At 37.3% G+C, this 27099-nt stretch overlaps 5 protein-coding genes across 6 annotated transcripts; 4 read left to right on the top strand and 1 right to left on the bottom strand.

Moving 5' to 3' along the window:
* Positions 1-1397: 1397 nt before the first annotated feature.
* On the top strand, positions 1398-6754 carry LOC137734972 (serine carboxypeptidase-like 27). Its single transcript, XM_068474319.1, has 9 exons — positions 1398-2531; positions 2620-2715; positions 2882-2974; positions 3093-3178; positions 3886-4146; positions 4447-4574; positions 4653-4748; positions 5537-5642; positions 6337-6754. The coding sequence occupies exons 1-9, from the start codon at positions 2171-2173 to the stop codon at positions 6475-6477; spliced, it is 1368 nt and encodes a 455-aa protein (XP_068330420.1). The 5' UTR covers positions 1398-2170; the 3' UTR covers positions 6478-6754.
* A 2455-nt stretch (positions 6755-9209) lies between these two features.
* On the top strand, positions 9210-11768 carry LOC137734660 (tetraspanin-6-like). The gene is made up of 3 exons (XM_068473916.1): positions 9210-9845; positions 10694-11010; positions 11523-11768. Exons 1-3 carry the CDS (start codon positions 9354-9356, stop codon positions 11560-11562), a joined length of 849 nt encoding a protein of 282 aa, XP_068330017.1. The 5' UTR covers positions 9210-9353; the 3' UTR covers positions 11563-11768.
* A 3185-nt stretch (positions 11769-14953) lies between these two features.
* Positions 14954-19344, top strand: LOC137735602 (MLO-like protein 6). Of its 2 annotated transcripts, none has more exons than XM_068475032.1 (15): positions 14954-15172; positions 15426-15483; positions 15597-15808; positions 15892-16008; positions 16094-16157; positions 16415-16503; positions 16777-16851; positions 16938-17032; positions 17127-17176; positions 17497-17558; positions 17717-17890; positions 17994-18029; positions 18210-18277; positions 18514-18574; positions 18673-19344. In XM_068475032.1, exons 1-15 carry the CDS (start codon positions 15050-15052, stop codon positions 19129-19131), a joined length of 1743 nt encoding a protein of 580 aa, XP_068331133.1. In that variant the 5' UTR covers positions 14954-15049; the 3' UTR covers positions 19132-19344. The 2 variants fall into 2 exon arrangements, with proteins under 2 accessions (XP_068331133.1, XP_068331134.1); XM_068475033.1 differs by having other exon boundaries at positions 14957-15172; positions 17518-17558.
* Positions 19345-20385: 1041 nt separating this feature from the next.
* On the top strand, positions 20386-23288 carry LOC137735604 (uncharacterized). The gene is made up of 6 exons (XM_068475036.1): positions 20386-20809; positions 20940-20967; positions 21550-21780; positions 22467-22530; positions 22609-22668; positions 22966-23288. The coding sequence occupies exons 1-6, from the start codon at positions 20673-20675 to the stop codon at positions 23019-23021; spliced, it is 576 nt and encodes a 191-aa protein (XP_068331137.1). The 5' UTR covers positions 20386-20672; the 3' UTR covers positions 23022-23288.
* Positions 23289-23926: 638 nt separating this feature from the next.
* On the bottom strand, positions 23927-27020 carry LOC137735603 (rhomboid-like protein 19). The gene is made up of 8 exons (XM_068475034.1): positions 26768-27020; positions 26566-26690; positions 25822-25882; positions 25531-25697; positions 25038-25143; positions 24752-24954; positions 24521-24658; positions 23927-24240 (listed from the first exon to the last, which is right to left on the bottom strand). Exons 1-8 carry the CDS (start codon positions 26789-26791, stop codon positions 24138-24140), a joined length of 927 nt encoding a protein of 308 aa, XP_068331135.1. The 5' UTR covers positions 26792-27020; the 3' UTR covers positions 23927-24137.
* Positions 27021-27099: the final 79 nt, after the last annotated feature.

Raw genomic sequence — 27099 nt, 5'->3', positions numbered from 1 at the left:
GGTTGATCGGAATCTCCCATGAACAATGGCGAGCGGTGAATAGAGATTGTTTAGAGAGTGTGATTGAATCCTTAAAGGACTGCCTATATATTTCCAAGAAGAATCAAATCACGGGTAAGATTCTGGAGTAAGAGTGGTGTGTCTGTTACATGTGAACTATCAAATAAGGCTATGGCAAGGCATGCATGAAAGAGAAGTCTTCATGAATATGTCTACGTGTAGAGAATATGAATTCTCATCGAGAGAATGCGTATTAAGATTATTAGATGATTAGATCCTATCAAATAATTGTAGAGAATATCCAAGTTAGGGTTTATATATAGATCTTGAGAGTTCTTGTATGGGAATAGAACCACAAACAAACCTTCATTGACTCCTCACTCTGAACGAGATTTCGATTCACTCACATTCACTCCTAACTTAGTTAATAAACTAATTGCCTCACTCCAGGTGCGTCAACGGTGAAGAAATACAAAATACACAATCCTCTTTGGATATGATTACGTTGCCTAATCCCCAAGATATCCTAATTTAACATGAATTAGGTTTTTCTTACTTGGGAGACAAGTCAACATATAATGTGCCTGAGCCTAGTTTAACTGACAACAGTTGTCTAACTATGCCTAGTGTTCTGACTAGTCACTCCATCGTAGTAGCCTGACTACTCTGATCTAGACTAAGAAGGTTGACTACTCCGATCTGACTAGCTTACTCTTATCCAGACTAAGCAGCATGACTACTCCAATCAAAGTATACTCAAACTAAGCTCATCAAAGTAATTTACTCCTATCAAACTAAGCCTCTCGTTCTGATTCAGATCGTCTAATCGTTTGACCGCTATGTGCTGTGGACATTCCGACCATTCTTGCCATCTGGAGTGTCACATGTTAGCGGCAAAAAAATTATAGTCTGACATCCACCGTAAAATAGTTTGTAATATGATCAATAATACATTGTTATGTGAAGAAAATGATAAAATAACTTGGTAACTAGTGTAAAATGATAAAATAATAATTGATAACTATTTCGAGTTTTAATAATTTTTTTCCATCTATCTCAATTAGGAGAGTAATTTACCCAAATGAGTTTTCTATTCAAGAATACATCATCATGTAAAGAAAAACTTATATGTCAAAATGTATTATTGAATAAGAGATGACACACGATAGTCAACCATTTCATGAGATTTCTGTATTTCCAACTTTTTATCATAAAGCTAAAGTAAATTAAAAAACACGGATGAGAATTCCTGCTGACAGCCCGTGGCCCCATGACTCAGAAGGGTAATGATGACAAGCAATTTTCAATTTTTCTTTAAGGAGAGACCAAGTCAAGCTACCGCAAAAGCGCACCCCGTTGATTTCTCCCTGCCCTGGACTGAGTATTCCATGGGGTCACCACCATACTACAGGACACACCAGCAGCTCACAAATGTTTACAGCCACCCACGCTCTCCTCCTCCTGCTTTTCTATTTTATTTATCCTTTTATTTATCTGTTTGTGAACTTTTTTCACCATTATTATCACTAATTACATTAATTAATCACATTCAAAGTCAAAGCCACCACTGCCTAATCAGGCTTCAATTAATACACTTTGAAAAGCTCTTGTGCTTTTTTGGGTCTGGATTCCGTTTTCAGATGTTACCTGCAGACTAGAAGAAGATCCAGAGTAACCCCATGTGCGCACACCACCTGTTTGGTCAAATGTCTCAGTGAGGCAAACGCAGTGGGGGTGAGAGAGACGGAAGAAATTCCAAAGTTTGGATTTTTAAACCCATAAAACAATTGCATGGTTTGCAGAGCTTTCACACACATCATTACAGCTAATCACAATCACACACAATCACAATCATTGGCATTGGCATTGGCATTCTGCCTGAGAGCCCCCCAAGTCTCTATAAATATCAACCACTCTGTATTCTCAGTCTTGCAGTTGTTTTTTTAAGTCTTTTAGGTAATTCTTTGCAGACCCAGATAAATACTGGGATCTGGCCACCCAAAAGGTACCCCACTTAGGTCTTCCCCGAAACCCCCCAACCCATTATTGCTTTGGGATTTGTGCTTCTGGGTTTCATTGCAATTGATCTATTCTTTCTGCTTACATTGATTGAATCTTTATGTTTAGTGTTTTGTTGCCCTTCTTTGTCATTGTTTGACTGATTTGAGTAATGGGTGGCCACTCTCCATTTGCTTTTCCTTGCATTTTGCTTCTTTTCTTGGGGGGTTGTTTTGCTTCTGTTCAAGATCAAGTGAGGGATCGAATCACACAATTGCCAGGACAGCCAACTGTGGGGTTTGCTCAGTACTCTGGTTATGTGACTGTCAATAGGAAAGCTGGTAGAGCATTGTTTTACTGGTTGACTGAATCCCCGGCAAATCGTCGGCCCGAGTCTAGACCACTAATGTTGTGGCTTAATGGTGGCCCTGGTTGCTCTTCTGTTGCTTATGGAGCAGCTGAAGAGATTGGACCATTTCATATTAGACCTGATGGAAAGACCCTTTACTTGAATCCCTATGCTTGGAACAACTGTACGTACAAATGCATATTATCTACTTTAGCTACACAGTTGTCATTTCTTTGTTTGTTAGTTCTAATTGATTTACAAATACTTGGCAGTGGCAAATTTGCTATTCCTTGAATCACCAGCTGGTGTCGGTTTTTCATATACGAATACGAGCTCAGATTTGTATACAGCCGGAGACCAGAGAACAGGTGGTTGTTCACTTTAGTTTTGTAACTTTTTTGAATCTTTAGTTTCTAAATTGGTAAGTCTAGAAATTAGAAGATTCTTGAGTTGTGTGAATCATGTTTCTCTGTTTATATATTAGTTTAGTTTGACACTGCTGTATATTCTTTGGTATCTGGTTGTCTTGTGTAGCTGAAGATGCGTATGCATTTCTAGTCAATTGGTTCGAAAGGTTCCCACAGTACAAGCACAGAGATTTCTACATTGCTGGAGAAAGTTATGCAGGTACTTATTTAAAGTACCTCAACCTGTTTGCCTCCTTTCGTCTTATAATTCATTTTTGCTCGGTTCTTTGTGTACTTGATATGATGATGACGAGTTCGTTTTAAAATTTCATTTTCAGGTCATTATGTTCCCCAGTTGTCTCAAATCATTTATGAGAGAAATAAGGGAAAGAAGAACCCAATTATTAATTTCAAGGGATTTATGGTAAGAATGCAGGATTCTTTTGAATTGCAATTCTGTGCAAATACATTCTGCATCTTTCCTAAAGCAAGGGGTGCTTGGTACAACATAAATGCTTTGACTTTTTATTTGAAGAATACTAATAAACAGTGACACTTTACTTTTTTCACAATCGAAGTAGTATTTGATTTATTATTTTTATTAAATTTGTAAATTAAATTTTTTTAAATATATGTGTCTATCACCCTTTCAAATTAAGCAACTTATAAAATTGACTTTAAAGTGTAAACTACAGCTTAATTTTATTTCTGTTTGTTTTTAATTTTTCTCTATTTTGATATGAAAAGTGCTGAAACTAACCTTGTGGTAACTTTGTTAGCTAATAGAATATTAAATATTTTAAGTGCAACCGAGCAAATCAATGAAGTACTTCATTTTTTTTTTTTAATCAAATGAAGTACTTCATTGTAAAATTCAAGCATTATTTTGAGACTAATTTATTTCATACAATATTTTGACACTAAATTTAAACACACAATTCTTATGTTCTATATTTTTTATTACTTACAATGTCCCTATATTTTATGAGAACTTATAGAATCTGAAATGTGAGTAAGTGCCCAATTTTACACACAGTTCTTCTTCTATGGAATACCTTCTCAAGTTTCAGAAAAAAAAGAGACCTATTTATATAGATGTATTTATCATGTTGATTTATTTCTTTTTGCCAGGTGGGAAATGCTGTGACTGATGATTACCATGATTATGTTGGCACATTTGAATACTGGTGGAACCATGGTTTAATTTCTGATTCTACCTATCGATTGCTACGTGTAACCTGTGACTCTGGATCCTCTCAGCATCCGTCAGTGGAATGCATGAGGGTGCTTAAACTAGCAGAAATGGAGCAGGGAAACATTGATCCATACAGCATTTATACTCGTCCTTGCAATAGCACTGGTTCCCTAAAGCATAATTTGAGGGGTCATTACGTAAGTTCTGATTTAAACTTTCTCTCCCTTACTGGCGATTTATCCCGACAGTCATCATTCTCTAATTATTTGTTAATTTGGTAACGGTTTGCAACATCTCTAGATTCTATAAAGATGAAAGTTCTGATTCTAAATTTCGTCAGTGGTGGCACAAGTAGTTAAAATTTGGTTGCTTGCGTTTCATTACCACATTAGCATCATCAATATGCTCCTCATAGCCTTAGAGTTTCTCAATTGCATCTCTTTTCTTTTCAATCATTCAGAAGATCTGTTAATTAATCTTACTATGTTTAAACTCAGCCATGGATGTCCAGAGCATATGATCCCTGCACTGAGAGGTATTCTGAAGTTTATTTCAACCGTCCAGACGTTCAAAAGGCACTCCATGCCAATGTAACTAAAGTTTCTTATCCATGGCAAACATGCAGGTATGTATTTTCTTCTCAATATTCACCGGTTTTCTTGCACTTTCTGTAATAGCAATCTTACATAACTGCTTTCCACAGTGATATTGTTGGAAACTACTGGGCCGATTCTCCTCTGTCCATGCTTCCGATTTACAAGGAGCTCATAGCTGCTGGTCTTAAGATATGGGTATTCAGGTAGGCTGACCACATTACCAACTCATTATCCTCAGCTCCCTGAATATATATGATTCAAGTGACATTTGTTTAGCTGAATGTTTGGAAACTTGATGCTAAAATACTAGCACACTGTAGCGGTAATGGTGGCCGATATTGGATGTGCATTGCCTCTAGATATTCCCTAGAGGCAGTCCTGTTTTTTACGTTCATTAAGAATTTACTTGCAACAGCTCACTGGGCGTTTCATTATATTGTGCAATGCTGACCAATCATAAAGATGCTGTGTATAGATTTTGTGTGTACACGTGTATGTTGTGGATGTAGTTTTTGGAACTGTAGGTTGGTTAAAGAGGGACTAGGAAGATGAAAATAGAAAATTTTATTTTTTGGACTTTTTATTGTATTTAGTAGTTGAATGATCAATTATATGTGAGAAAATGATATTAACTTATAAAATTTACTTTGCTGACTGAAAATCAGTTTTTCCAGAAGCGTTCTCCTTTAAATTTATTGGCTACGTAAATGAATATAATCATTTTGCTGAATCAAAATTACTTATCATGTTTATTTACAAAAGGAACCTGACTGCCACTGTTATTATGCTTCTTTTCATTGCAAGATTTAAAGTTTAAAGAGGCTATTTATCAATATTATATTATTTTTTTGGTTTGTGTTTTATGCTTTCTAGTGCTTAAATTTGCATTGTGTATCTGGGTAGAATCACAGATTTCTTTCATCATTCTTCTTTTCTTGGTTTTACTGTGCGGCCTGTAGCTGACATTTTTATTTATGAACTCTTTCTCCAGTGGAGACACTGATTCAGTGGTTCCTGTGACTGCAACTCGTTACTCCATAGATGCTCTGAAGCTACCAACCATTACCAACTGGTTTCCATGGAACGACAATGGCAAGGTTAGTGCTATCGGAAAAATGTTCTTTAGAGACTGAAACTTCAATTGCAATTTCAGTCAATAGCATGGTAGCCTTTTGCATCCAATATTTTTCTCATATTTGATTTCTTTGGGGCATGGACTGTGCTTCTAACAATCATATCTTTCGTTAACTGGACATAGCCTTTTTCTCCCTTAAACTTGGTAATTCTGCAGTATATTGTATAATCCATACAATATAGCATTGGTATAAAAAAGAAGTTGGTGTGGTAATCACCGTAAATAGTCACCAACATCTCTCTTCTATAATGTTTTATGATGATACTTTTGAGGTGTTTACTATAGGGTTGTCCTAAGTTGATAACAACAATGGTCAGAACTGTTTCTGCAACTGTGGTTAAATCTCCGTTGTCGTATTTGGTACCGGTTATTTGTGTCACTGACTCACTGCACACATATTGCCATCTTCTGTTGTTACTTGTTTGGCACTGTGAATTTGTTGGATGAGTTCCCAAATGTATGAACCCTAGTATCTGCTGGACACTTTCATGTTAAATACACGGGGGTGGCTTCTATTGTTACACAGGGATCCGTAAATTAGCATGCCAATGCACGTCAACCTTGAAAATTTAGTGATCTTTAGTTGGGCACTGGTTTTGTCCTAGGAGCCCTACTATTTCATCTTCTCAAAAGCTCTTGTTCTCTTGTTTATATAGGTTGGCGGCCGGAGCCAAATATACAAGGGTCTGACATTTGTCACCGTGACCGGAGCTGGGCATGAGGTTCCACTCCATCGACCTCGCCTAGCTTTCATTCTTTTCCAATCGTTCTTGGAGAGCAAGCCAATGCCAAGTTAGATCGATTTGATCTTATTCACATATTCTTGATGAATAAGCACACAAACACCTGGAATTGCAGCAATTGTTCATACACAGGGACCTAGAAAACGCAAAATAAAAGCAGCATTCATCTCGAGTGCCCCTCCATTCTTGCTCCGAGCAGCGCCATTTAATAGTCCGTTCTAGCGACAAGTACGAACAGTTAAGAGTAAACATTGGAATTGTTCTAAACGATTTGTATTACAGATATATATTCTTTATATTGGTATTTGATTTAGTGGGATTGCAGAATTGATTTTTGTTTGAAAAGGATGATGTTTCTTTGAGTTCAAAGCAATGCCCAAAGTTAACGGCGGAATTAGATGCTTGGTTTCTTCGGATCCAAGAAATAATGCACATTATTTTGGAGGGTTCAGATTACATGAGTTAAATCCGCGGTGGCCATGTTAGACAAGTCAAAGAGAGATTAAAGTCAACACTTTTACTTGTATCTCAAAACTTGAATTTGTTTATTACAATGAAGATCTCATGGACATGTTATATCAGCCAGTTTGTTCCCCTAAGAAAATCAAGTTAAGCAATCAGTTGACAAATGAAAAAATAAATATATATATTATATACGAATCCATGGCATCATTCCTTTTACAACTTTGGACGCATGTTTTTGTGAGACCCCTTCATAATGTACATACACACACAATAAGGCCAGTTTAATTTTATTTTAAATATTAGGAATTTAGGAACATTGCTGTCCTTTGATGAAAGTATAGAAAGAAGTTTGTTTAGTAGAATTTCAATCCCTCACTGAGAAAAAAACATGGCGAGAGAGAATTTGTGTAAAAATTAGATCATGATTCTTGAAACTAAATAATTATAACCCACCTCTTAGAACAACTCCATCCCTAACAAATTGATTGGGCAATTGGGCAATCCAATTCCCCAAAATCCCAAAAATAAACCCCACGAGAGCTTATGACTGAGTGGATCTGAAGTCAGGCTGACGTTAGTCATGTAAATCCTGACGACAACATTAACATAGTTGGGGCCCGTGTTGCAAGCGCACTAAACCCTTACAACGTGGCTCGTTTATGGGCCGTTGGATTTTTTGATCAACAGTCTTGATTTTTCAAACTTGAAAATTTTAAAAAAAGAAAAAATCAGCAAAAATTCTATTATTACCATTGGGGCCATGTGTCAAAATCTGGGCTGTTGGATTGTAAAAAAATGTAATACAACGGTCCATATTAATTATGTGAGATAAGAATTATACAAAAAAACCATAAAATATATAAAAGATTTATAATTTTTTATATAAATACCCAACTATTCTCTTCCACCCTACACCTCATTTTAAAACAACATGTAGCGCTACGAGATTGGTTAAAAATCTAAACGAGATTTAAAGAAATTTCAAATGATGACACATAGCGTGACGAAATTGGTTAAAAATCCCTATCTGAAATTAAACATAAAATTATCTTTTAGAAAAATAATTTTTTTAATACCAATTTGTCTGACAATTCATTTACAGAATAGAGATGCACTTCAACAATTAATATTCACTACGAAAGTAATTACCTTAATTGTTTGACCAGTAATTGCCTTAGTAAAATGAACTTGCTCTTATGAAAGCACCTATTTGCTCCTACGGATCACCAGTGACCAGCAAACTTAAACCTCATTCTCAGAATCGGGCTATATAACCATGGCCAACCTATGGCTAGTTGCGCTCTGTACTTCTACTTGTTTATTAAAGGCATATCTATGTGGATTGTGGAGCCTACATCAAGGCTTATGCTAAGCGTTTGTGAGGGATTCGAATGGAGAATAATGTACATGATACGGTTATATTGTCACATAACGTTTAGTGCTAATAAAATAAAAATAAGTTAACAAAAATTTACACGTATTTTATTTTATTGAGACACCATTGTGACAGTCTATCTGTACCATACATGTTCATTTTAGAAGTATCATTATGCTTCTATCATTGAGGTACTTAAGGATTATAAACTTCAAAAGTAGATCATCATTATCCTATAATTGACGTACCAAACTAAATATTATTAGAAAGTTAATTAATTGGGAAACTTTTCTATTAAAAAAACTGGTGTCAATTGGAGCCGTAAAGAGAATCAAACAAAAATGTTGAATAACTAGAGGATAAGAAGAGAGGAAATTTCCTTCCATTATATTCTGATTAATATTCTGATTAGTATTCTGATTAATATTCTGATTAATATTCTAATATTCTATTCCTTGGCGCCAAAGTCATGGCATGGCCTGCCTAATCCTGCTTCAGATCAATGTGATCATGCTTCAAAAAGAAGCTCAAAAGGGGGTCCCATGCACCACACAAAAGCAAAAGCACCTCACTCACGTCATGCACAACATACCCCAATGCATGTCGACCAATTAGATATATTCCTTGCTTGCCGTTGGACAATGTATAAGGAACTGATTCCTCTTCAACTCATCAGCTATGTGTTGCTTAGAAGATTGGAGAGCAACTTCAATGACACTGGTATAGCGTTATCGTAGGCTTGTAGTGTTTAGCGTCAATGATACAAGAATAAATTTTCTTAACACAATATCGTAGGCTTGTACTCATGCCAAACCAAACACTAGAAGGACACTGTAGTCACTGACTAATTAAAGTTTATGAATACATAAATATATATATATATATATATATATATGGAAAGCAAATAGTGCAATTGGGATAAGCATTTGAATTGTTGAAGCTTTTCCTGCACCAAACACAAAGCAAGGCAATGCCATTTCCACCCATTTAAAGTGAAAGAAACTAAGAGTACTAATACACAAACACACAAGAAAAACACACAAAAAGATTGTGCACAGAGAGAGAGAGAGAGAGAGAGAGAGAGAGAGAGATGTACAGGTTCAGCAACACAGTGATAGGGTTCTTGAACCTCTTCAGTCTCTTAGCATCAATACCAATAATCGCCGGAGGTCTATGGATGGCAAGGAGCAGTACCACATGTGAAACTTTCCTCCAAACCCCACTTTTGGTGGTGGGTTTTGTGGTGCTCATAGTATCCCTAGCTGGGTTTATTGGTGCCTGCTTCCATGTGGCCTGGGCACTCTGGGTGTACTTGGTGGTGATGCTGCTGATTATTGCAACCCTAATGGGTTTGACTGTGTTTGGGTTTGTGGTTACAAGCCAAGGTGCTGGAGTGGAGGTGCCTGGTAGGGTCTATAAGGAGTACCACCTTGAGGATTACTCACCATGGTTAAGGAATAGGGTTAACGATCCTAATTATTGGAGTAAGATTAGGAGTTGCATCTTGGGGTCTAAAACTTGTGCTGAGCTTATTGCTTGGACACCTCTTGATTATCTTGAAAGAGACATGTCTCCAATACAGGTAATTTAAGTGCATATGTATACACATATACATACATACATACATACATACATACATACTTGCATGCATACATATATATATATATATATATATATATTTGTTAAATGGCAATCTACAATTGCTGGCTACTCAAATTCTTTTGGATTATGTTTTTCCACACCTACTATGTACAATTAACATCAATTGCAAGATATTTTTCTTGAACTTTGGTTCTTGTTTTATTATTTATTTATTTGTTTCTCAATAGCAATAAAATTGTTAATGCTTGTTTCCTTTATTCATATATTTATTCTTAATAATAGCTTATTTATTTATTCAAAATTAATTAAGGACTATATTGTTTTACGTATGATTTAGGGTTGCCACTTAGTACTACGGTCTGATATGGTATTACTCTTTATTGGTAAGTGAGAGGTTTTATGTTCGATTCTCACAACGAATTTGAACCACATTATTGCTAGCACATTGTATGAATTAACCCACTCTCCCACCCCCACCCCCTTAGTATAGTCGTTTGTTATAAAAAAAAGGGTAGGATTTAGGGTTGAAGAATAATTAATTAGAATATAAAAATATGAAATCATATAGTTTTTTTTAGAGATAATCACAGTTTAATTCATCTAAAGAAAACAAAGCAGCACGAACTGATTTTGTTTAGCCGATTTTGAAGATTTAAACTTAATGAAATACGCTTCCCATGTTTATGATCGTATTTCTTAGCAAAAGAATGAAAATTTATAGAAATAGCTTTTCTTTTTGGTGTTAAAGCTTGTAATAATTAATTAAATAATTTTGGGTCTAATTAAAGCTTGTAGTAATTAAGTTATATTTTGGGTGCATATATGCAGTCTGGTTGTTGCAAGCCCCCAACTTTATGCAATTACAACATGGCAACTACAGTGAGTCAAGACCAAGATTGCTACCGGTGGAATAATGCGCCTAATATGTTATGTTACGAGTGCGATTCGTGCAAAGCTGGAGTTCTTGAAGATATCAAGAAGGACTGGCACAAGCTCTCTGTGTTGAACATTGTCATGCTTGTGGTCCTCATTGGAGTATATTCAATCGGTTGCTGTGCTTTCCGAAACACACAACGAGCTGAAACGGATCACCCGTATGGTCAGAACCGGATGAGCAAAGTTCGTCCCCGATGGGATTACCACTGGTGAGTTTAGAGTTTTTTATTTTTTATTTTTATTTTTTGAACAAACACTAGTGAGTTTAGAGTTAAGTGCATATAATATATATACATTGCGAGACCATGAATTTGAATAATTGATTATACTAATTTTTATCTGAATACATGACTTATAGATTTAGGTAACTAAGTCAAACAAAAAACCGTAACCCTAAGAGTTAATAACACTCTTCCACCAAACTCGTAACCATTGGGCTTTTCCCTTTGTTTTTTTGAAGATTACAAATATTAATGCGAAAATTATGAAAAAAGTTCTAAGTTTCCAAAAGGAACTTTAGTTGCCATTAAAAAAAAAACCCATCAAATTAGGGCTGAAAAAGATGTGTAATTCTGAAATTTGGTAAGTGTTTGGTCTAAAGTGCTTATCAAGACAGCTTTAAAAATGCAGCCCCCACTTAAAGCTATCGACCTTCGCTTTTAAGTTGCCAAGCAATATTGCTTTTGGTGATTTATTTTTTTATTTTTATATATTTATGCAGGTGGAGATGGTGGCACCACAGAAGAGAACAGCTTTATTAGTTGAAAGAAACTCTATCCTTTACTGGTTATTCTAAATCTTGTTCTTAGGTGTGCTCTAAAGATGGGACAATTCAGTTGTTTATTGGAGAGGTCTCAAATTTTCCTTCGTTTTTGCACAGACTTTTTTAATTTCGCTGTTTTCTGTAAAAAGATGGACTTTACTTTTATTTGATGCCATTGCCAATGTATGTCATTTCGTTTCTTTCCCTGCCTCACTGCCTTTCGAGGTGATAAACTTTTTGAACCATTTCCTTTCCTTTCCTATCTCACTGCCTTTTGAGGTGATAAACTATTTAGGCCTATGGCCACCAAAGTCATCAATATTGTCCAAACTTAACAATCAATTATTAAATGTTTGATTTTTACAAAACTTTCGGTGATATTAGGTGTGCAAGCTCCTATATATTAATTGTATATTATTTTAATTATCATATGCTCGATGTGAGATCTTATACTCCAACATGATGGTAGTGTAGTTTTTTTATTAAACGGAAAGCTACTAAAGGAGGTTGAAGTATATGAAACTTGGACTACTTGCTTATAATAGTGCATGAGTCTAATACTGGATTGGCCAAGTTTGAAAACGAATGGGTTGCATTAAAGTGGACGACAGTCTGCATGTGACGATGAAATCTGGTATTTATTTAGTTTTAACTTTATATATAGGCTATTTCAACGAACTTTGAGGGTTGAAGTGATGAGAAATAAAACCTAAAGTCAGAGAGTTAAAACTCTAAAACCCATGCAAGAAATGAATGCTAATTGCCTGTCAAAGGGAAAAACATTAAAACTTTGTCGGTTAAGATGAAAACTAGACATTAACGTCAAGATAAGAGAACGTCCATACAAATTGGATTGGAAAAGAATTCCCAAATAACTAGCTTCTCAACTGTTAATTTCAACCATAGTGTTTAGATCCTTACAATGCAATAACATATATATGCGATAGGTTTGTTGATAAGTATGATCCATTAGGTGGTGACGGTCCATCCCATGCATTACTGCTAGGTTTTTCTTGTATACATACATGCATATATTTAGTCGCTTAATGCATGGTAAGGAACCTTGATCGACATGCATAAAGCTCAGTTGATGGTTAGTTTTCTTTAATTTCAACCACCAGCCCCAGCGATTAAATTCAAGGACATTGAAAGTTCCGGGAAAGGATATTCATACATTTTCTTCAAAATAATTAGCAGTCCACACCATATGGCCCATGCCTCTTGACACTTGCCCCCTTGGGAATCCATTAGACTTTAAAACCAAGATCCTTGTTTGGTTTGCCACAACGAGAACCACACATAAAACCCTCTGATATTTCTCATCTTTTAATTAATTTTATGCAGCTTAAATATTGACTGCAAATTAGGTAACCCTTTGGCCCTTAAGATTAATTTTGTCTGATATACCAAACATCATGAACCACTTGCACGGTCACTATTGATTGCGTGGAATGAGTTTTCTCTTATCCCCTCTGGACTTCCTGGTTAATATATCGACTCTCAACGAGTTTTTTTCTTACCAAAATAACAATTGACCATGAAAATATCACAATTTTTTTACTTGAATTTTGACGTTGTACGTAACTGAAAATACCCTTTTGTATCTTGTAAGTTGTTAGTTTGTAAAAGGAATAATCTTGAGCTCTCTCCCCGCCACATGTCCATCTTCTTTGTGATTGACCCGCAGTTGAAAAGTATAACAAAAATATATGATGAACACGTAATTTCCCTTTTGACTATGCCATTTTGGGTTTTGGTCATTTTCTAATTCCAAATGTCACATCCCGGCCCGGGGCGGAACCACTTCTCGGGCCCGACTCCACCACCGTAGCACGATATTGTCCGTTTTGGGCTTACCATTCCCTCACGGTTTTGTTTTTGGGAACTCACGAGCAACTTCCCAGTGGGTCACCCATCATGGGATTGCTCTAGCCCTCTTCTCGCTTGACAATTTGGTATCAGAGCCTAACCCTGGTCGTGTGTGTGCCGACGAGGACGTCGGGCCCCTAAGGGGGGTGGATTGTGACATCCCACATCGCCCAGGGGAGTGATCCTTAAATGTATATTCCCATCCCTACCTAGCGCGAGGCCTTTTGGGAGCTCACTGGCTTCGGGTTCCGTAGGAACTCCGAAGTTAAGCGAGAAGAGGGCTAGAGCAATTCCATGATGGGTGACCCACTGGGAAGTTGCTCGTGAGTTCCCAAAAACAAAACCGTGAGGGAATGGTAAGCCCAAAGCGGACAATATCGTGCTACGGTGGTGGAGCGGGCCCGGGAAGTGATTCGCCCCGGGCTGGGATGTGACAAATTGGTATCAGAGCCTAACCCTGGTCGCGTGTGTGCCAACGAGGACGTCGGGCCCCTAACGGGAAGTGATTCAATAACCAAATGAATCAAAGTTTTATGAATACAAAATTCAGTTGAGATGATAAATCCCACATCGAGAAAAATGAGGAATTTGCATGTACTTATAAGTAATTAGATTACTCCTCATATTATCAATTAATTTTGTAGTTAAACCTCAATTTTTTTTTCTTTCAAATCCGTCATATTCCTTAGAGCAATTCCACCCTTAAAGACTTTGTGCCAGCACCCAGTGCATTTATCCACTCAAGTGAACAGTGATATGTCCCAGTGAACAGTAATAGGCCAAAGCATCTCCACCCCTAAAACAAAATAGCCTAGTCAATTTTATTAAAATATTATTAATTTTTATTATAAAATAATAAAATTTAATAATCTAATTTTTAATTTCTAAGTTTCTCCCCACAACTGCTCCTCGGACCAGAGCACGCTAACACCCCCCCCCCCACCCTCCATCAAATCCCCACCTCTCCTTCACTCTCCACTTCCTCTCCGCCGCCCTCCGCGGTTCAACTCGCCCCAAATTGGTCTACATCGGCGCTCAGGCTCGCTAGCTCCAAACCCGCCGCCTCTGGACCTATGCCTTGACCTTCAGCTACATCGCCAGCTTCAACCTGACGTCATGTAGGCTGGTTCCAAGTTCGGTCAATTTTGGGCTGGCCTGGAGACCAGCTTGGGCTGGGTGCCAGGCAATCCCGTGGGCTGGAGAAACTTCCCTAGGTGCTGGGCCATTTTTTTGGCTGTGTGCCAGCCTATCCCACCCTCGGTGGAAGTGCTCTTACACATGTTAAGTCAAGTCAATAATAATTTCTAACAAATCCAATCTTCTGAGAAATGTTTCTAAATTTGCACGCCAAGTATTACCAAGTAAAAGTTTGCTGATTTATTTACGTAATTTTGATAAGTACTTGGAGATAAAGGTGGCACACATTGACAGAGCCTGACTGATATGCTACACTTACACTCACTTGAATAAGTCTTAAAAGAAATCTTGAATTTTTTGTCCTTACCTTTTCCCTTCTGCAGAAAAATTTTCCCTTATAAATGACAAGGACGAACTCATTATTTTGGATGCAAAAGCACTTTTTGGTAGCGAGCTTTTTTCAGTAGAATTAAGTTGTAATGGCTGAACTCGCTAAAGAGCGTACACTAGAGGAAACACCGACATGGGCTGTTGCTGTGGTCTGTTTTGTGTTGCTTGCAGTTTCAATCTTCATTGAACATACGATCCACCTCATAGGAAAGGTAATTAATATTCTCAATTCATAAATTATTTAAGATTATCACTGGAGAAATTCAAATATACAGATTATGCATACAAATGCAACCAAATCCCATGTAGCAAGGGTGATCCCCTGCGTTTGAATTACGGAATAAATAAAATAACGTAGTGGTATTTCACTTTCGCCGTTTCCTGCTTCCACTTATACTGCAACTCTCAAGTTTCCGAATTGGGACTAATTTGCAACTGCTATTGTTCTTCTTGCATCATTTTTAGTGGCTAGCAAGGAAAGACAAGAGAGCTCTAGTTGAAGCACTTGAGAAGATCAAATCCGGTATATAACCATCTAATTGTGGTCATTTATTTTCCTTTCTTTTTGGGTTTATAAAGAGTTATTTTGGTTCATGGCCTAACCATTTTCTTTGTTTGTCTTTGTGTTCTTTGAAGAGCTTATGCTGTTGGGATTTTTATCCTTGCTCCTAACTGTGCTGCAAGAACCAATCTCTGATATATGCATATCAAAAAGTATTGGAGCCACTTGGCATCCCTGCAAATATAATAAGTCATCAAAATCTGGAAAGAATGGTAGGAAACTTCTTGAGATCTTCAATCCCAGGCGCAGATTAGCAGTAAAAGGATATGATTACTGCACAGAGAAGGTAAAAACTAAGGGATAGTTAGTTACTATTATCTTTTTACCATGTGTTTGTGAGGGATATAATTGACTGAACTTTTTCTGCAGGGAAAAGTAGCCTTTGTGTCTTCATATGGGATTCACCAACTCCATATTTTTATCTTTGTGTTAGCAGTTTTTCATGTGCTCTACTGCATCCTTACCTTGGGTTTGGGAAGATACAAGGTAAAACTAGCAATTTTTTTACGGTCTTGGAATCTCTCTCTCTCTCTCTCTCTCTCATCTTTTCATTGTTGTTTTGGATTTACAGATGAGAACGTGGAAGGTTTGGGAGAAAGAGACAAAATCAATTGATTACCGCCAGTTCTATAATGGTTTGTAATTCACTTCAATTTAATTTATTTACCAAACCCTTTTATTAACTTCAAAGCTATGTGGGCCGTATCCCAGATTATGAATGGTTTAAGCATCCAAATCATTCTTTATCATATGATTGATTTTCTAGTTCATGTTTTTCGTTCTTAAAGAGCGATTAATTGGTGCCCAGATTGACTTTCAAGTCCTCAATACATAAATCTTTCTGGAATCTTTCTGTTGACCCCTTTTTTTTTCACAATTATTTCCATTGCAGATTCAGAAAGGTTTAGGTTTGCAAGGGATACATCATTTGGACGAAGACATTTGAACTTCTGGAGCAAGTCACCAGTCTCCCTTTGGATTGTAAGTAACATGTCACTATGAGGTTCAACCTTGTTTCTTGATCAACAAGTCAACTTTAAAACTCAGTGTTAAGCTTCTTTAAAAATAAAAAAATAAAAAAAATAAAAAAACCCTCACGTATAGTGCAATAACAGTTGGACGCAATAATAGTAACGTTAGGGTTTTTCTTCAAAATAGTGCTTTAAGTGTTATTTAATATGAAATGGAGTTTCGAGACATTGGATTGGGCATGATTTAAGGGTGTTCTAATTGTTTCTCCTTCTTCTTCCTCAGGTCTCTTTCTTTAGACAATTTTCCCACTCAGTTACAAAGGTTGATTACTTAACTCTGAGGCATGGATTTATCATGGTGAGTCCAACATCTGCCCAAGTTTTTTGCATCCGCGATTGATGCCAGTCGTAAAGGGATTCAATTTCTATGCGTTGTGATTTCAGGCACATTTGGCACCAGGAAGTGAGTCAACATTTGATTTTCAGAAGTACATAAACAGATCAGTTGAAGAGGATTTCAAAGTTATTGTGGGGATTAGGTTGGTGTTCTTAATTGAAGCATCTAAACTCATTAGGTTCTTCAGTCAAATACTTGTCTTATAAACCTAACTTTTATTTCATTGATTAATGCAGTCCAATTATATGGTTCTCTGCAGTGCTGTTCTTGCTGTCCAACACTTATGGTAAGTGAGATATTCTTCGGAATTAATCTGGATACGAATCTCGGTTTGATTGTAACCTAATGGAGTACTCACGATGAACCGAATCAATTAAGGCTTCCTTTTGATAAATCCATTGATGAACTTTTCTTGTCTGACAAGGCTCTCAATCTGCTTAACCATGATTTTGTGCAAATTTGATTCCCATACATCTTGAATATTTTCGAAGGAAAAAAAAGAACTCAATTTGGTCTCATCTGTTTCTACTGTTATAAACTTATAGTGAACCTCTACGGTTTCATATTGATTCCGAAAATGTGATGAACCTTAATTTACTGACCAAGAATTGTTTCCTCTTTGGACAGGATGGTATTCTTATATTTGGCTACCAACCATCCCTTTAATTGTAAGTTCCACATAAAACATATCATTCAAGTTTCATGCATGCTACATACATTTAGGCCTCGCCTGGTGGGTAGTGACTTATCCAATCCTAAACACCGAACGAGGCCTTAAGGTCGTGAGCAACAAAGAAGATCCTGATGGTAATTAAAAACCTTGCAGATAGTCCTAATGGTTGGAACCAAACTACAAGTGACTATAACAAAGATGGGGCTGAGAATTCAGGAGAGCGGGGATGTGGTAAAGGGTGCACCTCTTGTTCAACCCAGTGATCACCTCTTTTGGTTCGGAAGCCCCCGCTTCATGCTCTATCTCCTCCACTTTGTTCTCTTTCAGGTACATCAAAACGCATCGAAATTTCATGTGTATTGTTTCTTCAATTCACTGATATTATATGCTCACATGCTGCTTTTCTGTGATCTTTTCCTCTTCATTGCAGAATGCATTTCAAATGGCCTTCTTTGCATGGAGTACAGTAAGCATATTTCCTCTCTAATTAAGATTTTTAATTAAACATCTAGTTTTATTTAGCAAATTAAAAAAACACTCCGACGACTACAAGTTTTATACAAAAACACTTCACGAGCAATTGGAGGAAAAAACCCCTCGTCTATCTGCGTCTCATATCCTAATCAATTGTTCTTTTCTCCTCCAGTATGAGTTTGGGATAACTTCTTGCTTCCACCGGAGCACTGAAGACATTGTCGTCAGGCTCTCATTCGGGTGAGCACTGAGCTTTACACACTAATCAATATTTGAACTTTCACTTTCTTATATGACCTGCTATTACTTCTATCTCGGCCAAAAATCCCGAACATGTGACTGCAGCACGTAGCTTGGTGATCCGGATGTACGTGACACTATCACGTGTGTTCGGGGTTTTGGGGGCGTGACAAACTTAGTCAATGAGTACAAATATTTTACTAGTACACACAATACTAAAGTGGTGATCTCCACAGGGTCCTTGTACAAGTTTTATGCAGTTATTTGACTCTGCCTCTCTATGCTCTAGTAACTCAGGTAAAAATGATCTCGCTTCGTTTTGATTTTCCAGGGGGTACTAGAGTGATGAAGCCTTGATTTAACTTCGATTTACTTTGTTTTGTTTGATCAAATAGATGGGTTCGACCATGAAACCTACCGTTTTCAATGAGGGAGTGGCAGCAGCACTGAAAGATTGGCACCACAAAGCCAAAAAGAACACAAAACACAGCCGCCATTCACCTTCAACCACCCCATTCTCAAGCATGCCGCCAAGTCCCTCGCGCGGCACGTCCCCAGTTCATCTGCTGCACAACCACAACTACCGCAGCAATGACGATGAATTTTACGTATCTCCGAGCCGAGCAAACATTGAAATGGGTCATTGGGGCACTGAAGGGTCCTCACATTCACCAAACAACAATGTTGGACCTAGTGACGGGGATGAGATTAGGCAAATGACCAACGTTAGGGATCTGGATCAAGAGCCTGGCTCAACGGAATTGCCTCGATCTCCGCTTCCAGTTCGTCGTACCCAGTCTCAGCATGAAGTTTCCTTTAGGTCATCTGACTTTTCATTTGCAAAAGCCAACTGAACAAGTAGATGGAGTTGGATCATAGGACATGTTGCTAGCCACTTATTTCTCTCCATTTTTCCTTCCTATTTTGGTACGCTATATTTGGTTGAGCATTGCAGCAGTATATAGTGGCAAGGAGTAGGATGTTTCCATTCAATTGTATTGTATGTAGAAAAGTTTACTGCAGATGCATATGATGGTAATGTGAATTTTTTGCTCTTTTAGGCACCACACATTGTACTTTACACACACTTTCACTTTTACTAAAAATATACTTCTTCAACAATTCATTTCCCTTACTTTCTTCTCGCTCATTAAGATATATCTCCGTTATTTAAGAGTTCATCTCAAAAGTTAGGATGTAAAGTATGGACGAAATTAAGATTTTGATTTATCAGTCACGTGTAAGTGTTATACAGAAGTCATAAGTAATTAAAAACACTTCATACTCACAAACACGACTGAACGTAACATTTTAAGAGTTTGAATTATGCTTTTACTGTTTTGACTTGCCTACCGCAGATCATTCCACTTACTAAGATGCTTGATTGATATGATGTTTGAATTTGTAATATGCACTTTAGTCTCAGGTTCCTTTCTGTCCTTGTACAGTATCATTTAATTCACAATTATTGCTAAATGCTTCAATTTTAATTTTTATTAAAATCCTTTTGCATGGATATATGGCATCAAAAAAGATTCGTAATGATCACATCACCATCTTTTTCAATCTAATTCCAACAAGGTGATTGCTATGATTGCACACCACCTCCAATCAAAATTTTGATATTATCTTCTTATTATTTAAGTTTAACTTATAATGTTTGATATTATATTCTTATTAATTAAGTATAACTCTTTTTTTTTTGTTTTTTAACTTGTTGATTTTGTAATTAAGTAGGATACTCAAAAAGATATGTTGAGTGAGTGAGAACACACCTTAAACTCTCAATTGAGATCAAATTAAGCACATCTTAAACTCTCTAATTAATATCGACAAAAAAAAAAAAAACCCTCTAATTAATAATAACCACGGCGTGCCTCTCTGATTAGAGACAAATTTAGACTCATATTTCATATCGCACATCTTGAGTTGAATTCTTTGTGCAATGGATCACAAGACAATGGTTAGAAACGGCTAAAATGTCTCTATAAATCTTTGCGATATTTAAAAGACTGTCATGACAAAGCTCGATACTTCAAAAAAAAAAAAAAAAAAAAAACTCTCTCATTAATAAGGCAGACTCACCTCTAATGATGTTGTAACAAATCACTCTATTAGTGTTGTATGCATCAATAAAATTTTCTTGTTTGTTTTAGATTATAATTATATCATTTTTGTTGGATTAAACTATAAATTATTATGGGGTGTGATTCTAATCTTGTCATCAACAGCTAATGTCGTGCATCCATTGAAGTCTCAATAAAAGGAATTAAAAGAAGGATACAGAAACGAAAAAACAGAAAGACAGCCTCATCGCCACCACCGCTACCAGAAGCCGTTAAATCAGATATTGAATAGCAACCGTTGATCAGGAGGCGATTGATCATCGTGAGCCATGGAGGTCCGACCTAATCAGACGGCCGACAACTCATCGGCCACGCACCAGCAGCGTCAGCGCCATACAGCAGCAACTAGTCAGAAAAAGCCTCCTGCTTCTTCCATCCCCGTCGACACCACCTCCGTTTCTCAAAGGTCAGTCCTTATATCTTTAGTTTTCTGTTTGGATCCCGAGAAAATTCTCTTTTTTTTTTTCTTTTTTTTATCAGCCCCGAGAAAATTCAAGTCCTAACTTCATATGGCTTTTGTTTGAATTGTGCTGTAGGCTTCAGAAGGAGTTGATGTCTCTCATGGTATGCTCTCTCTCTCTCTCTCTCTCTCTCTCAATTCTTTGTTTTTTATTTTTCCTCAAATTTTCAAATTTGTGTACTTATTTTTTCGATTTCTTGCTGTCGTTGTTGATTTTTGTTGAAATCTCGAATTGGTTTTTATGTGGAAGCAAATTTAAGTTCATAAGTTGAAAACTTGAAGCATAATCGAGAAGAAAAAGAGGGAATTTATTGCTTATTGGTAATCATGGGATGATGGGTATGTATGATGCAGAGGTTAGGTAGGTGTGTGGAGCCTGTCGACTGCAAAGCTTCAAATTATGACTGCATGTGTGGTGATTCGGGAAGTCTCCACCATTATCACACTTTTCACTTGTAGGCAGTTGCTCATTGGAAGGATATATTGTTGTGTTAGTAAAATTTTCTCAGCCGAATAATATCGTCTTGAAGTTCAAGGCCTAAAAGTAGTCTGTTTGACATTGAAGTTTTATTCTTTACTAGACAGATTTTAATGATGAATGCATGACCGTATTTCTTGTTATGAGACTAGTAACTATTGTATTACTGATGTTTGTTTGTTCAACATCTACTGGTTCTTGTTTTCAGATGAGTGGAGGAGATCTTGGAGTATCGGCTTTTCCTGAAGGCGAGAGCATTTTTACATGGGTTGGCACAATCGAAGGTGGAAAAGGAACTATGTATGAGGGTTTATCATACAAGCTTTCTTTGCGTTTTCCTCTGGACTATCCTTTTAAGCCGCCGCAAGTCAAGTTTGAGACAATGTGCTTCCATCCAAATGTTGATCAGTTTGGCAACATATGTCTTGATATCCTGCAGGTATCTATCATTACATTTACAATAATGAAACTGGTATCAAGCTTTGAGATACTAAACTCCAATAGGGTAAACTGCTAACTGTCTATGACTGTAATATGGAGAAGTTAAAATTGACCATATGATGGTCACAGTGTTTTTTGTATCGAGGAATTTGGTCCACCATATGATTACATGAGGGACCTTATGGAAAATTAGTATCGGTGGGATAAATCTAAATGTTTGCTCACATGGTTGTGTAGAAGAGAGGGTATATAAATTAGTTTCAGTTGGATAATTCGAATTGTGATGCTTTTTCCATTCAGGGTGTTGCCCACATGTAAATGCCCTGATTCAGGAGTGCTGCTTAAATGGCAGTATGCCAGTGCCCCTTACCCAGGGGCGTTGCGGTGCCCACATGAATGTGCCAACCTTGACAACGTCACAACAGCCAGAGTAGTTCTCATGGCTGCCATGACCATCTTCATGCAGAACAATAAAAAATAAAAAATAATAAAAAAATCAGATCAGGATCATATGGGTAATTTGAGAACATTGATGGAAGGGTTGCGGAATACAAATATTATTTTATTATTATGGAGGGGGGTGATAGTGTCGGTCTATAAGTCTATTGTTGATTGAGTTTCCTTTCTTTCAGTTTCATGTATTTTCAAAAAGCTTATATTGTTCCTTTGCTGTATGTGGCACAGGACAAGTGGTCTTCAGCATACGACTGCAGGACTATACTTCTGTCCATTCAAAGTCTGTTGGGAGGTAAGCTTGCTCTTATATGCATGAACTTTCTTGTAGATTTCATTTGTTCTTGCCTGACGATTTAGTTCTTACCTGCAGAGCCAAACCCGGAGAGTCCCCTCAACAGCTATGCTGCTGCACTGTGGAGTAATAAGGAAGGTTAGTTACTCCCTATAATTCTTATCAAATGTTTTTTAAACTGGGATTCAAAAACTTGTCGTTAGATGTCCTTTATTTCAACCACCTTCCAGTCCATCCTAGTTTCAAGACTTTGTAGCTTACGAATTCACCATGATTTGTTACTTTCCACAAGCTGTAAAATGTCGACCTGGTAAACTAATGTTTCGTAGTTGAACATCATGAAATATGATTCCCAATGATGAAGTGCGTATTCTTCCTGATCTGGATTGTGCAGACCTCTTATACAACTCTTGTTCTTATATTTTTCTTTTACAGATTACAAAAAAATGGTCCACCGACAGTACTTTGCTGGAGAATCATTGGAGAGCTGATTTGTACATAGAACTCACGACAGATGACAAAATTGTTATGTGGCCCCTGATTTGTGTGCAGCTCCGGTGAGGTGAAATTCTGCAACGGAAAGTATAGTTTCTTTCTCATGGAATCCCGGGGTGATGGAAACCCTGGCCAAGTTGTTTATACTGCCTGTCCTCTCTGATATCTTTGCTAAATAAAGACATTAAGAAGTTGTAAATTTGGTTGAATCAAATGAAGGTGAAAACTGTTTGTCTAATGACTGGAGGCACCATTCCCGCATCTTTCTTAACTTCTCCAATTGGTTTATTGCTGATATCATGTTTTTGGCACGATGTTTATAATTTTGGCATAAGAATTGACCTTAAACTGTGAGGTGACAGAGAGTCCATCGAGAGTCACACTTTTGAGAGAGACTCCTTAGCATTTCTCCATGTTTATTGGGTAGTGGATAGTGATGTAGTGTAGTGATTCTTTTTATGTCTGAACTAGATTGAGTAGTAATATCAAAAGAAACCACTTGTCCAATGAAGGACCACTTTCGATCAACAGAAGTCCATGTTGTATCTCTACGAAGTCTTAAAAAATGCTGCCTGACAACGATCCTTGCATAGACCATAACAATGCAATCATTTGTCGCGTGATGATGAACTCATGTCATGCAAGTCTTTTGGCCACAACGGAGGTTGCTGTGCCACTGGTTATGTCACAAACCACGAGGAAGAAAAGGGTTTTCCATTTTCTAAAGAGCGATGCTAGGAACAAAGGTTGGTATACTAACTGAGGAAGTTTTCTCCGGTAGAAGAGAGGGAGTGGCAAGTTGTAATTATATGAAAGTGAAAGGTTATTAAAAGAGTGTTTGTATTGAGAATTTTGGTGAATAAAAGTTTTCCACATGAGACTAATTCGGGAATAAACAGCGTCCCATCAAACAAGCATCCTCTTAAATCCAAGATACAAATATATATATGCTAGAAGATGTATTTGTACAACATGAAAAAATGGCCCCAAATGTTTCAAGAGAGATCGACAGCGCATGCCTCTTTCGAATTTCTACGGAGAGCGGGAACACACATAAAAAAATAGAAAAGCCTCCTCTTCAAAGAACAGAAACGACACGAGTTCCCAAGCAATTAAACATTCTCCGCGGCATCTCTTCCTGACTCTTCTGTACCGTGCGCTGCAGCCAGCCTCTCAGCTGCCAATCTTTCTTCAAGAGCTCGAGCACCTCTTTCTCTGCAAGAGACAGCAACAAAAATGAATATCTTTTTCCCCAATTATTTGATTATTAATCTCCTTAGCTAATAACATGTTGGCTATCTAGTGGCATGTATTCATCCTTAAGGATCTGGAGTTCAAAGATCCCATGTTCAAGCCTGTGTAAACAGTAAGGGTGTGATTTATGATGGGAAGGTTACCCTCCACAGTTCATCCGAACGAGGAACCTATCAATTTTGTTTCGGAGATGTAACATTTAACATTCAAGCTGGATGCTGTTTGAGACCAGAAACGTTACCTTCTTCTTGATGCTTCAATGGGGTCAGATCCAGGCAATGACGTACTGCCCAGGGTGTGACCTTGGGATTCATTGGAAGCTTCAGATCTTCCACAGAGCATCCGATGGAATATAGATGCAACAGGATCGATGACTGGCCTGCAAGAATTAACAAGAAACACTTAAGAGCAATGGAAACTACGGATATTCTATCTTGAATTGAAGAGTTTGAAAATAATGGTAATTATGTACCTCAAAAATTCAGGGAAGAATGTAGAAAATGCAAAATCTTCACTTGGATCACCCTTGAGTTTTGTTTCTGGTTTACTCTGCCAGTATCTTAGGTAAATCCAACTTGTATAGGTTCCAAATATTAAGATTGGAAGATGTGTTGCTGACTTTTCTGTCCAGAAGCTTATGGCAATGGACAACAATAGCAAGATAGATGGTAACCACTGCACATGATTGAAACCAACACCAAACAGAGAGTTTTAGGAATATTTAATAACCTGCAGAAATTTTCACCAAAAGTCCAAACCTTAGCTTTTATTTTCAATAAAGGCAACTCCTGGTCGGGGATGATTTGCTTGATGCCAACTAAGAAACCTGAAAGGACTCCGTGGAAGCCAGAAACAGGCATATATCTAGCACAAATGAACCAAATAAAGCAACAATATTTAGAATAAGATAAGAGAGCAAACAAACCAGGCTACCACATGTACAAAAATTATTATGTACTATAAGATAGATGAACAATGGAATATATGTATTGACAGTTGCAGAATGATCTGTTTAAACATTTGTGTGCTGTTCGAGTTTAGAGTTAGATTCAAATTTACCAAGTTCATCATTCACTTCCATTTACTCATCTTGACTTTCATATTACTAATAAACCAACATGCTACAAGAGGTAGACAGAAGCAATAAGGCTGAAAATGTAGGAAGCAATGAAAACAAGGACAAAAACATGAACCACTAGCATTGCAAAAACTTTTATTTCTCAGACTGTTAACCGATTTCTTAGTACTTACAGGTAAAATTCCGTCATTGTAATGTAATACATAGCGATAGCAGTGACGAAAGTGCATATGGAAGTTAGGAAGTTAACTACAAAGATGAACTTGAAGAACTCCCTAGAACCCCACACAGGTTCAAGCAGCTTCCCTATAAAAAGAAGACCAAGAGTGCTGATAACAACCTGTTAAATAAGTGTGGAAGTCAGTAGTATTTTTCATTAAAAGTAGACTGTGGCGGGTCAAGAAATCTCCTCCAGTATATGACTACATCACAGAAAAATTGTTTATGGAATCAGAAGCGCATACCCCATATATTGATTGTTCAATGTAACCGGATGTAATGAGGTTCCAGACAAAAGGAATCGTCCTACAAAGCAGAAGGTTGGATTAGAATTAAGTTAGAGGTTCCAAATTCAAAAATATGAGCTTGCTCTCACTCTTCATTAGATAGAGTGAACACACATAGGGATGCAACATCAATCATGTAAACCTCAACACAGTCAGATTATAAACCTGCTCAACTGGAATTCAGTTAAACAAATTTACGAAGAAAAAAATAAGGCATAGTATAATGAAGGCACAGATATTAAGACCAATGGAGAAACCCAAACAGACCCAAAGAACAAGGAGCATAGAGTGCATACACAGAACCGGGCCTAAAATGCATCTGATTCAAAAAATTTAAGGAGGAGGCGCTAAGCTTCACTTGGAAAATCAAGTTCTAAGTTTCGGAAATACAGAATCTACACAAAAACGAAGTCTGTGATCCCATACACTGCATCCCTAGTAAATTGTAATACAAATATACAAAAGAGTTAACATCAGCATCCCCTGCTACAACCTCACAAAATTTTCACAAAACCCATTCCTGTACACAGATTTACGCAATATTTCACCATTCATTTTAGCAAATTCCCAATTCACAAGTCAACAAACCCAAAATTTCCCTCGTACCGTCGAGGTTTCCAAAAAAATTAAAAAAAATTAAAAAAAAAAAGTCAACAAAGCCAAAATCGAACGGTGCAGGTGTCCGAACCGAGAAAAAGATACCTGGCGGGAATGAGAGCGAGGTAATCAACGGCGTGAGGGAGAAGCTGAACCACAATGTGGCCTCCAATAAGAACCACCGCCAAGCCCTTGCATAGCCGAGTGAACCCAGAGAACGCACCCGCGCTCTGCAACACCCACAGTAAAAAATTCGAATTGGAAAACGCAAATCGGAAGAAAATTGAAGAAAATTCAAAAGCTTTACCCCTGAGAGTGATGGAGTGCTCATGGGCGGCGGTCGGTTTGCCCGGTGGATTTGGGGCGGCGATAAGAGATCGGAGAATCGGATTTTGGGTGAAGGGAAGGTTTGGGATCGTAAGGATTGCGGATCGGCCCGATCGGAGGAGGAGTGTTTGATCAGCCGGTGAATATTAAATACAAAAATGGGTTCTTTGGAGTTTACTTCCACCAAATGTTAAAATTAGTTGGCTTGTTACTTTGGCTTTTTCATAAAAGGGTACTTGGATTGAGGTTACAAGGTTGTACAAAATAGGAGAGAAACTCCCGTGTAATCAAAGAAAATATGTGGCACGCATG

Source organism: Pyrus communis, chromosome 5 (assembly GCF_963583255.1).
Source record: "Pyrus communis chromosome 5, drPyrComm1.1, whole genome shotgun sequence".
Classification (NCBI taxonomy): domain Eukaryota; kingdom Viridiplantae; phylum Streptophyta; class Magnoliopsida; order Rosales; family Rosaceae; genus Pyrus; species Pyrus communis.
Note: the sequence above shows the minus strand (reverse complement) of the source record. Positions and strands in the feature narration are given on the sequence as shown.